Source organism: Diadema setosum, chromosome 2, assembly GCF_964275005.1.
Source record: "Diadema setosum chromosome 2, eeDiaSeto1, whole genome shotgun sequence".
Classification (NCBI taxonomy): Eukaryota; Metazoa; Echinodermata; class Echinoidea; order Diadematoida; family Diadematidae; genus Diadema; species Diadema setosum.
Window position 1 is genome coordinate 12,024,001 of NC_092686.1, and position 17,889 is coordinate 12,041,889.

Here is a 17,889-nt window from a genome sequence, read left to right on the forward strand (position 1 = left end):
ATCATGTAATTGTCTTAACCCAACAATGCCTTGAATTTCCTGGTCAAAAACAATGATTATAAAAATGGACTACATGGAAAAATTAGCCTTGTACAGATTGAGCTCTCGTTACAGACAACAGCTATTGAGCACCAATCTTTGTGGTCGTCATTACAGTGGACAGCGCCACCATCGGTAGAAGCCCAATTGACTGCGCTCTTCAAATCTAATGCAGTTCTGTGACGGGTGCGATATAGGGCTCACACGGGTAAATAATTCCCCATAGAGACGTGTGTTAAAATTCAAATTTCAAAAAATTCTGTAAAATAGCTGGGAGAAATAAGGTGTTTCATCTTCACTAACCTGAATAAGTGAGATATACCCTTTCATCCATCAGATTTCCAGGGTGGGTTCTTCTGCTCTAATTCTGTCCAAGGGTCCGCAAAGCCAGACTACGAGTTCTTGTCACTCAAAAAATCACCTATTTTCCGTACACGTACCCCATGAAATATAGTCCCCTCAAATTCCATCAGAGAAGCTTTCATCTTCCAACCAAAATGCAGTTTGTAGAGGAATTCATACTCAATTACTACAGCTATTCATGTTTTTGCCAAACTACATCATTGATTTTTAATTAATTTTTTTTCTTCAATTATTTTGGTATCTTTGGTACGAATTTGTGAAGGGGTCTGGGACATTCCATGTTATTTACATGTGTGAGCCCTATACGGCCCAAAATATATTAGGGGCCAACAACTAGATGGTAGAGATAATGACACTGGAAAATGGCGAAAATGCACAAACCTGCCATTCAGTCCCATCTGATTCCATCGCTGATGGCGCTGTGAAGATACGCCCTTTGTTTAGGTTGATTAGACCAATTACGAACCCAAACCGACCCGCGTGACAACGTCATCATCTGAATTTTTATCCGAAAAGAAATGACTAGAAAAGAAAAATACTACTATTATTGCCAAGACCGGGATAACAACAATGATGATGACGATGATGAATGATGATGATGATGATATTATTACTGTCACTACTTGTAAGGGCCTACTAACAACAACGGTGATGATGCTAATTATGTAACAATAATCATAATGATAATAATGAAAACAATAAAAGGACAAAAAAAAAGAAATCAAATATAATGCGCCTCAAATGAAATGGGGACAACGGATTATTAATTCTCTCTTTATGTTCGATTCCAATATTGTTGTATTATGCCACCGATTGCGGCCTATCTCACTGGAGGAGACGTCGATCACCAGGAGTGCTGCAACTGATCAGTGACGGCGACTCATAGTAGACTTGCTAAGGGGGTAAACGCTGCATTTTTTAGTACAAATGTCCTACTTGGCACAGATGTTCCCTAGGGCAATTGAAAAATTTTCATCTAAAGAGACACTCTGTATCTATGCACATATGCCTTAATTTGCATAATCTATGCAGAAATACATATAAAAATTATAAAAAAATATATGTGCATCCAGCAGAAATACCTAATTTGTTAGAAGTATTCTGTAGAGTAAGTGGAAACAATTCCTGCAAAAATTGATTTTATACATAGATAAACATGAAATTTGCATAAATATTGCGCAAAAATCTGCATTTTTGAGAGAATTTCTAAACTATTAAGCACTGGATCTTATAGTACAAAGTTTGAACCTGTATGGGATGGATGTTCCTTGGGTCAAAAGTAAATGATTCATCTGAAGAGACAAACTGTCTCTTTGCAAACAACCTGCTATTTGCATAATATGCATATCAATACCGACACATCTACAGATAATCAGAACAAACAAAAGGCCTTAATGTGACAATTTCTTAAATCGCTTTGAACTTAATATCCAAAAAGCTAACAGAATAAGACAATATTCTCACAACAACACTTTTCAGTTGCTTAAATTGTTTCCATATTATTTAATTAACTTAGGCATTTCATGCATAAATTATGTAAATAAGTACACTAGACGTGAAATTTCAAAACATATTGATCTTTGAAATGATTGTTGCTATCAATTTTCCCTCATTGCATAAATGCTTTGCAGGTGCGAAGATAGCAATCGATAGCGACACTCTTTAAATATGATTATGCAAATCTAACAGTAGGGCCTACATATGAACAGATGCAAATCGGAACAATATTGCTTACAAAAGGACTGTTTTTCCCTTGCAAACAGTACACAACTAAGGTCATGGTTAGAAAATCATTACAAAAAAACAATACCATAGTGAAAGTGTGAATTCTGATTTTCATTGTATTTTGTAGGCGATCAAGCGAATAGGAGGCTTTTTACATCAAACAGATTATAAACTTGTGCAAATTATGTGGATGCAAGGGTATCTGCACACATTAAGAACTTACAAGCTTGAGTTAAAAACAAAGCCTGTTTCTGAAAAAAAGAATGTTAACTCAGTATACCATGAGCTACTATATGGCATGGAAACTATGCTAGGAAATTTATACACAATAACATTTTGATAAGGCAATAATATGCAAAACTTGTCATGTGAACAATAAAGGAGATGTTATACTTTAAGTCAAATAATCTCAGTCTCTGACTTAAAATCAGTCAATTTCAACCATAAATCAAAGCAGAAATAATATGTTCATAGACATAAAAGAGTATATTCGATGGCTTTTACAATTACTAGGATGTGATTTGTCAACAGATCGTCACAGGCTGTGACGAGAATCGTAAATGTCATATTCTCCCTGGTTGTGATTGTTTTCCCTTGGGAAAATGTAACTCCCTGGCGGTCCAAAGAATGTTATATTCCACCACATATCAGCTAATACCTGTATAGATGATCATGACCTACATGATCTTGAAGCTTTTTCAAAAAAAAATGATAATTATGTTAACTGGTTTAGTGTAAAGATGTCAGAGGTTAAATTAAAAGAAATGCACACGTAAAAATGTAAAAGGTAAGAATGTCAGAGGTTATACATGTGTGCATCAAAATTAACTTCCATGCGACCCATACATTAAATGTAATGATGATGATGACTACCATGTCACTGAATTCCATGCCCTTTCCTACTTATCAAGAGGAAACAAAAACACTTGAGAGGGGAGGACTTAACATTTTTTCGATAATCAACAAGGGTATCACTGTCAGGTAGAACATGCACAAATATGTACTAAGTTTCTTGATACCTTGATTCACATTTAAGATATGAAAGAAAAAGTGAAATATAGCACTTTCATCAGAGCTTTGACATTTTGGCAGGAAATTTCCCGGAGAATATCCATTAGGTAATACATGTATATATTAAGTTTAAAGAAAAATCCTACAAGCATTGCAAAAACATGAGGGAAATAGTGAAATTTTGAGAGCCCAATTGACCTTGATCTATGACCCTGACCTTTGACAAATGACCCCTAAATTTCCTAGAAAATCCCTGCCAGTACCAAGTTCCATGAAGACACCTTGAACCATTTGCGAGATACAGAGAAAAAAAGTGCAATTTTAACATTTTTACCTGAACTTTGACCTTTGACCTCTTGACCTGAAACTCTCTGGAGAATCTTATTTTGGTAGTACATTGTATGCAGTCAGTAAGTTTGAAGAAAGTACCTTCAGACGTTGCATAGATATGGGGAAAATAATGACATTTTAGCATTGACCTTGAACTTTTTGACCTTTGACCTCTTCCCGATTTTATTTGTAACTGCTTAATCACTTGCCCCATCATACGTCATCTTTGGACCAGGTTTGGTGAAATTTGCATAATCCAGTCTTGAGTTATCGCGTAAACAACATACAATTTCTTAAGTCGACCTTGACCATCGACTTCTGGTACATTCGGGTATTAATATGCACAATATGCTAATTAGGTGGTATTTGCATAGACAAATAGTGTTTTGATATTACAAACCATTTCTTTTGAATAAAGGAAATGCATACTACTTCCGTAGTTTTCATTATAAAATGCAGTTCTTTGACTGTTACTTTACTTTCTTTTATTATGTAAATTAGCTGGTAATGATGGTTCAATTACTCAAATTCTTTTCTCATTTTGTTTCATAAAGTGTTTCTAACGGGTTATATATATCTAGGGTGAGATTTAAGGGGAGCTTCATTAAGGCTTCATTAAGGCTTTTTGTTTGTTCTGATTATCTATAGATGTGTAGGTGTGCATAGAGACAGTTTGTCTCTTCAGATGAATCATTTACTTTTGACCCAAGGAACATCCATCCCAGGTTCAAATTTTGTACTACAAGATCCAGTTTTTGAGAAATTCTTTCAAAAATGCAGATTTTTGCACAATAAATTGCGTAATTATGCAAATTTTATGTTTATTTACATAGGTATAAAATCAGTTTTTGCAGGAATTGTTTCTGCATACTCTATAGAATACTTCTACCAAATTAGGTATTTCCACTGGATGTACATATATTTTTAAATAATTTTTATATGTATTTTTGCATAAATTATGCATGTACAGAGGAACATGTGTGCCAAATAGGACATTTTGTACTATAAAATGCAGCGATCACCCCTTTTTTCGCCCTTAGCAAGCCTACTATCATGTGACTCAAAAGACCAAACAAAAATGGCTAGCGCCCTCACCATCAGGCGACTCAAGGGTGACGTCCAAGACTTATCATGGCAAATTATTCACCCGGAAGTCTCGATGACATCTCAGGCAGTCGCGGCGACTTCTCCGAGACGTCTTCTCAGCTGCAGAGACGTCTCTGCGACGTCGCCGAAGATCGCCGTGGATTTCCCCGCAATGTCAGTCACCTGATGGAATCATTGTAAAGACGTCGCGTCGCTGTGACGTCTCCGAGGACAGCTGAAGAGCGCAAAAAACAAACAAACAAACAAACAAACAAAACAAAAGCAAAAACAAAAACGAAGTGTCTGAAAATATCGATTTTCCCGGGACTCTCCAGACACCCGACTAGTTTCGATCTGGACGTCGCGGAGACGTCTGCCTAACCAGTGGACACTTGAATCGCCACCAGGCCGCCATCTTGTCTTCAGGCCAATTTAATGAGATGTATCAGATTAAAAGAATAATTACTGCATGCAGTTTTCACCCTGGGAGATCAAGTGCGCTATGCTACTTTCGATAGGAAAACGCGGACTTAATTTCTTCACAAAAACAAAACTTGTAATTTTATACCTATGTGTATTTTGATATACTGTTACCTTACCGTCCAGAGTAAACTACTTTAAAGGCATTTTTTACCATTTGTAAATGAAGTAAAAATCTTAAGTGGTTCAAAATAGTTCTAAAAAGTGAGTTAGGGTTAGAAACAAGCAGTGTTAAAAAAATGTGTATCGGTGTAATTCGGTATAATCATTGTTAAGTATTGTTAAATATACAACATGTGAACAATAGTTATAATGAAATTGTTTCTAGACAAAACCGTCTACATTTATGGTTTATTGAGAAAAATGATATCTCCTTATATTTTAAGCTTTATCGCAAAATGTTCATATATACGTTTTGTGATACAACTGACCTACACATATGCGTCAACTGTGATAACTCAAACATTTTTTACACCACTGCTCCCAATGGTAAGCAGTACCTTTAAGTTCGTTCGTGTTCTTTCTGTTGTTGTTATTTTTGTTGGTTTTGTTTTGTTTTGTTTTGTTTTTTGAAATGTAATCCGGCAAGTGCGATAGATTCATGTTTGAATCAAGCAGAGGATCATAATCATTATGGTAAAATGAAATAGGCTGGATATCCCAATTACAAGTCTATGGTTTACATGTCATGCAAACCTCTACCAGCCCATCAAGTTGACATACACACACACACACATACACAGAAACAGACACACATACACACACACACACACACACTCACACACAATGAAAGAAAAAAAAGACACTCTACATCTATGTTATCGGTAGAGTTGTTTAGTTTTTCTTGTGTTTTCCGATGGTATTGCAGTGTTTTACCAAAGAAAAAAAAATACACGACTCTATAATAATTATGTAACACAAAAAGTAACATAACACTGAAAAGGATGAAGAATACGAGGAGGAGCAAAGATATACTAAAATGAATAAGGTTTGTCATTCCGATGGTTCTTCCATACGCCTTTTCTTTTTAATCATCAGAATTAGATGACGAATTTTCGGAATAGCGAACCTCTTTTCATAATCGGATTAACGAACCTTCGGACTACAAAACCTTATTTCATTTTCGAATTTAAACGAGCCTTTGGAATAACGAAACTTTGTAAAAAACGCCACATACAGTATGTTCGGATTAAGGAACACTAGGGATAGGGAATTTGTGTGTTTCGGAATAACAAAACTCATTTCGTTTTTGGACAAACAAATCTCTCGTTTTCGGATTAACGAACCTTCGGAATGACGAACATCACCCATCTATATCAATTGCATAGAGTGATGCGTCGTTACAGACTACTGAGCCCAAAGTGTCTACCCGACGAAGGGTTGCAAAATTTTGTTCTTTTGCGGAATCCGAAGGAATACTTGATATGAACGGAGTTGTGGTGTGTGTTTATGAAAGTGTCTCGGTCATGATAGCAAGAAGCAAAATCCACGTCTCCCATCACCCAATGAGAAACAAGTGTAGAATTACTATGCACGTCCGTTACTCTACACTCGTATCAATTTATTTTTTTTTCCCCGCATACTTTCGAGGGTCACTGTGCCATCGGGTTAAAACGGTTGTTCGTTAAGTTCATTTGATTAGGAAGTAGGCTACTATCTTAACTCTTATATAAAAATCGACAGATATTCAATTCTGAATCTTTCTTCTTAATGGCAAAAGCTTACATTTGTAGGTGTAGGGGAGCGTGAAAGCATAATCTGCATTGTATTCACAGTGTCGTGTTCCTGCTGATCTCGTTCTTCTCTTTCTCTTTCTCATCCTTCTCTCTCTTCTATGTCTTTCCCTTTTGTTCTACTGTATTTTTCTTCTTCTTTTGTGCTGCTCTCTCCACTTTCTTCGTGATTAAACGCCACACACGTCATATAACTATTTCCCCCAGTATTTCTAAGCTTTCGGTTCTTGTCGTTTGTCTCGTCACTCTTTTTGTTCTCTCTTTCGTTTGTCATTTTGTCGGTACTAGAACATCACACAATTAAAGATTTTCTTTATTCAATTTCCTTGTCTTCTCCTCCTCTCTTCTTTCTTGTCGCTTTTTTTATTGCTCTGTTGGTTAACTTCTCTGTTAAAGCAGTGTAAAACAAAACAAAACAGATTTTAAAAAAATAACACCACCAATCAAATCATTAATCCTGTTGCATATCCGGATACGTAGGTGTGCAATTTCATGCTGGCGTTTCAAGCGGAAGAGCGCGAAAGAAAACCGATAGCCCACGACTGGCGAACATGCGCACCGAGTTTACGCGGAAAATCTTTTTGGCATATACCCCGCGGCCACTAGAAATTTTCATTTGTTGTGTGTATATGCCCTCGGCGACGGTTCAAATTATGATAGTGCTCTTTTGAAGCTTTGATATACTGGAACACTGAAGTTGCCATCATGCTCTATTTGATCACTTTTCTCTTACTGGCTGGTAAGTTTAATTTCTTTGCCAAACGGGATATACTTTTCGACGGGGAATGAATGCACGGAGACTTCTAATCCACCACAGAAACGGAAATTTATAATCAATGTATATGCTTGCATCTTTCGGGTTATGGCTGCGTGTTTGTTGCTTTTAGGAGATTCACGATATGTTTGCTATTAATCTACGTGTGTGTCGTGCGTGCTCATCAGTGTGTATGGTTGCATGTATATATCTGCAATGTCTTGTCATGACATATAAGAACATGTGCATGGTATTAAGTTCTTTATATTCACGTAAAGAACTTTATTTATTTGTCTATATCTATTTATCCATTCATAGTCTTGTATACACAGGGTGGCTCCATCGGTGAGTTGGGCATTACGGTGCGTAGAGACCTTGCGTGGACAATAAACACATTATTATATTCACAAACATCAAAACAGCATAACTTTAATGGCGCTCGTGCGAAATCATCTTGGACAAACATTCTCATGTTCGTTGTACTTCTTTTTTAATCAATTATTTCTTTGATACAATCTCATATAATGTGAGAGGATGTGATAGCCATCGAGTTAGAACAGTTCAAGTTCGACGGTACTGTTGCAAACCACGTTTGTATCTTATTGGAAGACGCGCATTGTCTAATGCGCATAATTATGTCCAATCTATCCACGTGCTTTGGGCAATCTTAGCCCTTAAAGGACTTCTCGTGCAAAATGCATGTTGGATTGTGTTGATTCCTTGATGCCCTCAACATCACTTAGGAGCCTATGTGGGGAACTAAGGAATATCTCAATGTGTTCCAAATATCTTATGATAATTTGTCTACTATTTTTCTTCAGATTACTTGAATACGTCCATAAAAAAAAAAACACCTTCCAAGCCAACATTCTGCTGGTGACCTCATCTGTCAATCATTGCTAAAGTAGTAAAAATTACCGGTATCTATGATTTTAGAAAAAAAAGACATTGGAATGCAACTTCCCCTAAACATGCATAACTTGCATGTTCCTCTCCAGTGTCTTCTGTTAATCTCGTTATAGAGCATCAAAACAAAGCCTACTTATTATATTATCAACAGTGCAGAAAAAGCAACATCTTCTAAACAATAACTTACATTGTGAGATTAAAAAGAAATGTTGCCTAGATATAGATAAATCATATTACAGTGCAGAAAAATAAAGCAACATCTTCTAAACAAAAACTTACACTGTGACATTAAAGAGAAATATTGCCTAATATAGTTATGTTCAAGGAGATATTATGCGTTTATCTAAAACTTTTTTTCTACTCAAGAAATTAAGCATGAATACTCCGTCTTATACTTGCTTAATCTACCATGAAGAGGTAAAATAGAATGTAAACTGATAAGTCTTAACATTTTGTCAAAAGGTGTAACTTTAAGTGCATTTTTCAATGCTCCCTGTACCTCAACTTATTCTGTTAGTATGTTACTTCAGTACTGGGTATGCGTTTAACTTGAGTTTCTTGTGTTTTCAGTGTTTGCATGTCATTTAGATTTACGCAATGTATCATTTTAATCCAAACGTTTACATTATTTTATTTTATTATCTTGTATTTTCTATATCTTTGAATTTTCAAGGTTTATCTTTGTCATGTTTCATACTCTGTGATTTTTACCTATGTACGCAGTTCCCCTTGGAAAAAACAATTAAACACTTAGTATAACTGAAAGGGCCATTCTGCTCAAAGAATATTGAATTCATGAATACTTAATCCAGCAAAAGAGCATGCAGTGAGTCAACTAAGTAATTATATTTCCCATCAAAGTCACTTCATTGACTCTCAAGGTAAAAGATTGGTGTCAATATATCAAAAACTGCATGAGAAGCGGCAATTAGAGACGACATATGGGCGATCTCTCATTGAATATCGCTGACAGAAACCCATAATCGTAAGGGGGTGTTGTTGTTTTGTTGTTGTCGATGTTTCGTGGTGTTGGGTATACACAATGTGCGTATGCTAAAACGTGACATGTGTAATTAATGGCCGATTGCGTAAGAATAAAATAATGCTGATGTGTATACATATAGGCCTACAAACCTGATAAGGAACGCACACATTTAAAATTATGATACAAGCACTTCATCTGACTTAAATGATTATAAACATACTATCATCACGTGAGAAATAATGATACATTATCACAAATTAAGCATTTGGTGTTGCAGACTAAAATTCCCAGGTTTCTTCTGCGGCTCACCATTGGGGCTCATACAGCATTCCTCCATTTTACGATCAAAGTGTCAATTGGAAGTTATGATTTTGTGTGTATGTGTGTGCACTTTGATGTGAGTGGGTGCTGTGGTTGTATGTAATGTGTATTTTTGAACTTTTTTTCTCTCTCACTCCCCCTCACTCCCACTCCCTCCCCCACCCCCTCCCTCTGTTGCTTCCAAATATTTCTTCAGGCTACAAACATTCGTTCAGATAATTGGTTAGGAGGACAGAGTGATCTTAATCATAATTATGATACAATCTTTATCATAATCACAAGCCTTGCGTTAGTGAAAGGAAATGCCTGCGTTACACATAATCAAAGAAGTCAAAACGGTGGATTTTGAACAAAGAAAAAAAACATGATATTTTCCACGCTGTCGTGATGAGAGTGTGAAAAATGATAGATCCAACTTGTTTTCAAAGCGACTGGAGAAAAGACTAGTAAGTGAAAGAAAAAGGGGTAGTCCCTGTAATGGATAGGAGCCCGATATATTGCATTGTTCAGTGCTTTATTATGCTCTGATTAGGGGAAGTGGAAGGAAGCTTTAATACAGGATATGGCTAGGCCATGCCATTATTTCAAGGGCCGTGGAACTGTGCCGATGGATAGGGGGGGGGGGAGGGGATTTTTTTTTTTGTTCTTTAAAAGTAAGACATTTTTAAAAAAAATTAAAAAGAAGAAGAAGAAAAAAAACAACAACACATGGCACCGCATGAGTCTTGACGCGGCTCTGCCCCGAGATTTCACATCGACGCGTCGCGACGGGGATGGGGAAGAAAGCAATGCCTTTTGACCGAACAAAAAACAAGCATTTTGCCAAAACCCCTATTGCAACCCCATTGTACCGCCACACCACCGCCACCCCCCCCCCCCCCACACACACACACATACCCACTCACTATATAGCACACACAAAAAGTTCGGCTACCCCTGTATTTTCCTCCCCCTAACAAACAGTATACCTGCTTATGGCTGTCACTGCTTCAGATCGAGTGGAAAGCCACTTTACATTCTAGTTAACCTTGATTAATAGAATAAGCAGATGGTAGGAGTTTTCAGGTAAAAAGAAAACAACCAGAGATATGTTAGAAAGTTTCATCGTGGTGTTTTCAGAAAATGCTACTGTTGATAGAAAAACAATTCTACGGTAAATGCATATTAGATGAGCTGGCCGTGCAGTCGTCTTTCAATTCTCATATCGGTCAACCCAATTCCGTTCCTGGAAAACAGAAAATAATGAAGTACATGAATAAGCAGAATATATTGCTTTCTGACCATGTTGCTATTGTGAGAGTTTTTAGCTTCTGTGTATGTAGTCATGTCTTTGGGGAAGGGATTACATTTCGAAATCATCGACGAAAAAAAGTGTTCTTTTTTGTACAAGCTGAGTGAATACCAAGGAAATGACGTCATCAATTAATAATTGTGCTACACATAATGTGTTTACTACTGATGAAATTGTTTCAGACACTCATTGAATGTTGTTATAAATATGTATGCTTGCGAATTTATGTATTCATAAATTGGGTCGACGAAACTCACGTGAATGGTAAGTTTCTGAAGAGAGGGAGATCACGCACATGGCGCTCGAGAAATAAAGTTGCTCGTTTTTGTTTTGTTTTTTATTCCTCCTAAATGTTTGGAGGAGATGCAGCCTTATCGCCCGGGTTTCACAGAAATGACAAATGAAAAAGTGCTGTTGGTTACCATCATCTCTTTGAGATGTTACAACGATGTTCAAATTCAATGAAAGCTCTGTCATTGTCATTATTTATCTTATTCTGTTTATTACAGTCAACTTAAATGTAAAAAAAAAAGAAGAAGTTTAATTTGGATGTCCTCATGGTGCAGATAATGTAATGACGTGTGAACTCGTTTCTACAACATAATCTACGCGTATACTCGTATAGTATGCTATAAAATGCACTTAACCCACTGCCGTTTGCACTCTTGGAATATGCTTTTTTTTTTTCTTTTCACTTGCTTTCCTCTGTATTTCTCCCACCAATTTACCTAAGTCCATTCAGGGCAATTTGGTTGTAAATCGCTTTTGATTTCACTAGTCACTAACTATACTTCTTTTGATTCTGCGTTTTCTATATTTCAGTAATTGGTGCTGAACATGCGCTAAGAGCAAAACTGTCTTTTGCGCAAATAAAGCAAAGGAATTTATAATCCTCCTCGTAGTTTCTTCTCCTACCCCTTCTCTCCAATCTCATTCTCGTCCACTTCCTCCTCTCCTTGTTTCATCGTCCTCCTCTTCCTTTCTTCTAATCTTCCATCTCTGTTTTCTTCGCGTCCGCGTCATCCTCACCCCCTTCTCCTCCTCCTCCTCCTCCTTTTCCGTCTTCTACTCCTCCTCCCTCTATACTGATCGTGCACCTCTTCCTCCTCTTCTACCATCTTCTTGTTCTCTTCCTCTTCCTTTCTTACTCCACTTCATTTTCTTCTTCTCTTTTCTTCCTCATCTTCTTGTTCTAATTCACTTCTGCCTATTCTTCATCATCACCTTCTTCTTCTCCTTCTTCCTCAACTTCCTCATCAGACCCCTCCCCAATTAGTCTTTACCCCTCCCAGTACACTCGATCTTACTGGCATGATGTTTACAGAGATGATACAGTTTCGTGTGAGATGGAGCTTCAGGTTTCCAACGTGTTTTTATGATAATTGTTTGAGATAATGAGAACCTCTTTTGAAATATTAAAGAGCATCTATTAGGTCTAAGAGGAATTAAAAGTTTATTTGATGACAAGTGAGTTTGAAATTGCTGAGATATCGAAAATAAAGGCGATCTTTGGGACTCACCTTTTATTAGGATTGCTTTGTTTTACTTTGTTTTTGGACATCTCAGCCATTTCAAAATCGATTTTCATCTAATAAACTTTGAATTCTTTTTAGAATTGTATGCTCTTTAACATTTCATAGATAAAAGTGATTTCGAAGTATCTCGCAAAAAAAAAAATGAATAAAAGCTGAATTCTCATCTGAATCTTCAAGCCATGAAATCTGTAATCCCTGGCAGGTGTGGCCACGAGCACGTCCGAATCGCCAGCGGACACTGCAGCGAGTTCTGGCACCGGAGGAGGAGACCTCCTTCCGCATTTGGAGTGGGGGAACTGGAGCGAGTGCAGCAAGTCTTGCGGTGGGGGAGTCCAGCGGCGGCGGCTGGGCTGCAGGACAGGGATGGACATGGCCCTTTGTCTGGCGCTGAAGAGCCGGTACAGACGACGAGACCTACGCGAGATTAGGAACTGTAACGAGCAGATATGTGAAGGTATCTCCAGCTACACAGAATCGTTATCATGACCTGAAACTACGACTAGATGAACAACAGAAAAAATATTACGTTGCCAACGGGACACACAAACTCGCACTTCGTATATTTTTCTATGAGAAAATGTTTCTTTTAAATGAATGGATCAATATTTCAAGAAACCAAGCCAATTCTGCAATTTGCAAGGAACTTATGGCTCTCTGTCTATATTCCAGGCAAATTTTCAGGTATTTGAAATATATGTTTTGTACTTCTATGTTTAATAATTTTGTTATAACATGTCATGTCTGCATGCTATATCTTGATTTCTAAAAATGAGAATGTCTCGATAGATAGAAGGGGGGTTTATAAACGTTATATCATTTTTAGTGTTGATTTGACCATGTCCTTCCTTATTACTCGCCCTATTTGTTCGCGTTTATTTTTGTCACTGATTCATAAAGAATTACCAGCATATAACATTATACATTCAAAATATGAATTTATCGTTAGTGATTTAGACTCTGTTAAACACCAACTCTAATTTCCTCCCCTCTCTCTTGCTGCCTTAATTGCTGTCTCAAATTTTACTCGACGACATAATAGATCCCAAGTCTTTTTGTCTACTGCTGTGATGATGTCTTAGGTCTTCACTAGCAACTAGTGCGCCATTTTTGATCGGGCTAATTTCCTGCATCAGGAATTATCGCGCTATTTAGAAACTATGACGGGCCGAAAGACACACCCTACGGGCAAGGGTGCTAAGTTTCCACCTCAAGAGATTCTCTCGTTTCAGGACTTTCAGTCCGTGATGTTAACGTAAAAATAACTTGGCAAAGAGAAGACAATATAGAATACAAGAAAAAAACAACAACAAACAAGAAACAGATAAGACAAAGACATATAGGCCTTTCTCGATACCTACATTTTTTATGGCGGCTTGTTTTATGTTTTGCATTTCTAGCGGTTCACTTTACAACTGGAAGCAAACTAAAAAGCTGCTCTGAATTTTTACTGCAGTCAATGAATCCGATGGGTAGTAAATGACGTCTATTGCTTTCAGAATAATCTACTACATTTCCTTTGGTGCATGTTCCTTCCTCTCGGCACCCCAGTCACTGCATGCCCCCACCCCTTTTCTCTCTTTCTCACTCTCACTCTCCGTCTCTTATTTCTCTACCACCTGTTCAACCAGTGACAGGAGAATGGAGCGCCTGGGAGGAGTGGCTGCCGTGTTCGACAACGTGCGGGACTTCCGGGTTCGAAGTCCGCTTCCGCTGGTGCAACGCCGACATCAACGACACCGGCGATGTCGCGGTGCCCCACTGCCAAGGGCGGAACTACGAAACGCGGCCGTGCGAGGGGGACCTTCCACCATGTTCAGAGGGGCAAGAGGACCAAAATTGGCCCTCTCTGGCGGACCCCAACGGTTAGCGTTGACAAATCTATTTCAGAATGTCCCAATACCACAGAATATCATAATACGGTCTCAGTACAATGCAGCGCCACGGACTCTCCCCCATGCACAACCACCACCACACTTTACCGGGTCTTTAGAAAAATGGGGAAAAGGGGAAGGGGGTCGGACAAAGAACCCTTGATCCCCGGTTCCTCGGTCCCTGAAATGGCCATTTGGTATTGCTTCGAATGATTTCTAAGTGTCTCGCAAAAAGTTAAAACCTGAATCCTCATTTCGACCAATACTATACCATCCCTTGAAGTTTAAACATGAACAGCATAATTTATGTATACTGTCGACATAAGCAGGAACTAATTTTGACTTATTCCTGTATTCACCATTTTCTTCTTCTACGACAGATATCAATGAGTACAGTTCCTTCTTCAGTTCTTCGGACGATGACGGCAGTCTGGTAAGTTTTTTTTTTTTTTTTTTTTTTTTTTAACAATTTCACTGCCTAGACTTCTTACCTAAAATCTAAACGTGGAAAAATATGAAAAAAATGTCTTTCGCATTAAACAAAAAGACCAATCTATGTGTTTGTTTGGAGTAGTTTTCATTATTTCCATGATGTTATCACTCTATATAAATCGCTTCAAACATTCTCCATCATCCCTACCTATCCTTCTGCAGCCTCTTCACTGTTCCCCACGCCCGTCCCACCACGTACAACCTACTACCATTCCCCACCAAACCCTAGTCCAACTCTTCCCTTATACCCTCCTCCACGCTTCCCCACCACTCCCCAACTTCCCCTCATCAATCCCTACATACATCTCAGGGGCGGATCCAGGAATTCTGTAAAAGGGGGGGGGGGCGCAGGTAATATTTACGGTGCCACTTCCTGGTTTCATTTCATTTTTTCTTTGTATTTCCTATGTTTGTAACGATAAATAAAGGGGGGCGTGCACCCCTTGCGCCCCCTGTGGATCCGCCACTGCATCTTCCTCACCCTTCCCCGCCACTCCCAATCACTACCCAAACTCCAAAACCCTCCTCCGCCCTTCCCTACCACTACACACCCTTCCCCACCACCCCCATCCTTCTGACCACTCCCAACTCACACCTTTCTCCACGGGTCATCTATGCCCCCACCCCCCCCCCCCCCCCCCCACCATCCTTGCGTATTCCATTTTTTTTTTATCGTATGAATCATTTGTACATATTATTACTGTGTATTGTTTTTGTAGTATGAATTATAATAATTACAAATTTGGCACAATGACAGTCCCAAAAATTATTTTGTAATATTTTGTAATATATTATGTTTGAAATTTCATGCAGCTAGCAAACAATAACTGAATGTTCAATCGTAATCAATGATAAATGATGGAATCGAAATAAAATATTGTTTGAAAAAAAAATCCATTTTTTTTTTCACCTGTCCATTGACTTTATATGTCCCTGTTTTTATTTTTCCTTCTATCTCCTGCACAGACCTCGCACACTTCTTCTTTTTCTGGCTCATGGCAACGCAGATAACTTTTCTCTTGGAAAGCAAGATGCCCGGCAATGTGCTACCAACGACGACGACAAACTTTGAATCGATGTTGATTTGGAGGGAAATGGTGGGGGAAAAATCCTTAAGTCGACATCCGACGAAGCGATGATTTTCTTTTCATTTTCTATTTTAGCAGCGGCGCGTACAGAGGAAAGCGTCAATATCTCCACGTTCAATGATAAAAATGACAAACATCTGTGTTGGAATATCATGTTCATGATGATGAGATGACCGACGATTGTGACGTCATTCAAATATTGACTTACATCAGTAAATGTCGACAGTGTTGCAAAGGGCTTCTTCTATATTACTGCTTGCACCGGAATACTAAATTTGGTCATTCTGGCTTATGATGATACGTGCTCAGTAACTACCACGTTCGAGTTTATAATCTTACCCAACACACTGAACATTACTGTGATAATGATACATGTATGTGATATACGGAAGCTTTTCAATTGCGCTGTAAAATATTTGTTCTTTGCAAGAATTGCATCACTTAAATCTGTAAGAAAGAACATAAAATCATAGTGCAATGTAATGTTGCTGATTATGTATACTTAACGCCTTCTATCGTTATACAATGTATTATGGTGCATACTCTTGTGTTGTCGAAGTTTTACCAGTCTCAAAGAATAAACTGTGCAAAATGGTACAAACTATCCTGCTGTTTTGTTGCTTTTGGGGTTTTTTTTATAGGCCTATTATGCAGCCGTGCCTACCCCAAGCCCTTTCCCTTTTCACCAGGGTAGATAAATTTTGAAACAAGATAGATGTGTCTTGATTCTTGAAAGGGTACTCATACTCTTCATTCTCCTTAACCTAAAAATGCATTCACTTATTTTAAACATGTACCATAATGCAGTTGAAGCACTGTACGCAGTGTACATTGCAGACGTTGAAGCACATCACAAACCTCAAAACTTTCCTGTACTTTCTCACATTTCTATTACAATATTCTCTCTCCCCTTCTCTCTCTCTCTCTCTCCCTTTCTCCCTTCTCCCGTCCCTCTATCTCTTTCTTTATCTATCATCTATCTATCTATCTATCTATCTATCTATCTATCTATCTATCTATCTATCTATCTATCTATCTATCTACACTGTATCTATCTATCTGTATCTATTATCTATCTATCTATCTGCATGTGTATCTTTGGATTGTGATTACATTAAACAACATATAGTATGATGTGTATATGTGTTACAGTAAGCTGATGGACATTCAAGGCATTGTAATGTAAATGTGAAATTCTTAGTTGTGTGCAACTTTTCACATATTCTGTGCTCGTCAAAATCAATGCACAAATGAGAACACATGATAATTGCATGAAAGTACTCTTGCACTTCACAGGTTCTAAGCATGTAAAATTGTAATTGTCTGATATTGTGAAAAACAAAAATGAAAGTTTCCATCCTTTACAGTAGTCATATATGTTGTAATAGCATGCATTACTCCTTTGTCTGAACTTAGTTTCATCGCCATAACGCTCACACAACCACAGTCGACCCTTAATATAACAAAGTCCTTAGGATTGCCAATTTGTTTTGTTGTTGTTTTAGTTTTATCGAAATTTCATTGTAACCAAACCAACAGAGTACTGTATAAGCTGTTATTTTTGCGAGGGTTTAATTTTCGCAAATTTCGCGAATCACAGTTGGATCTTGAATTTAACAACACACGAAAATGTCTCCATGCACTGTGTTAATAGAGCATTAACGTAAGCATCAGCGTCGATTCGCGCAAACAACATCGCGTGAAAATGTCTATGACCTTGCCGTTCGCGAAAATATCTGTACGCGAAAATAACAGCGTATACATTATATGAAGAAATATAGATAGTAATTTTGCAACTTGATTTTGTTGTTGTTGTAACTGGAATTTCATTATGACCATGTTCATTATAACCATGTTTGTTGTAACGGAAGTACAC

At 37.8% G+C, this 17,889-nt stretch overlaps 1 protein-coding gene across 1 annotated transcript; it reads left to right on the forward strand.

Moving 5' to 3' along the window:
* The first annotated feature begins 7,369 nt into the window (after positions 1-7,369).
* Positions 7,370-16,440, forward strand: LOC140239850 (thrombospondin-2-like). Its single transcript, XM_072319676.1, has 5 exons — positions 7,370-7,506; positions 12,765-13,016; positions 14,191-14,424; positions 14,814-14,866; positions 15,892-16,440. Exons 1-5 carry the CDS (start codon positions 7,473-7,475, stop codon positions 15,934-15,936), a joined length of 618 nt encoding a protein of 205 aa, XP_072175777.1. The 5' UTR covers positions 7,370-7,472; the 3' UTR covers positions 15,937-16,440.
* The last annotated feature ends 1,449 nt before the right edge of the window (positions 16,441-17,889 follow it).

Bases quoted from the DNA above. Each gene is read 5' to 3' on its own strand.
- LOC140239850 (XM_072319676.1), top strand. From the start codon at position 7,473: ATGCTCTATTTGATCACTTTTCTCTTACTGGCTG. The intron at 7,507-12,764 runs GTAAGTTTAATT...AATCCCTGGCAG, and splicing joins CACTTTTCTCTTACTGGCTG to GTGTGGCCACGAGCACGTCC. The intron at 14,425-14,813 runs GTTAGCGTTGAC...CTTCTACGACAG, and splicing joins CTCTCTGGCGGACCCCAACG to ATATCAATGAGTACAGTTCC.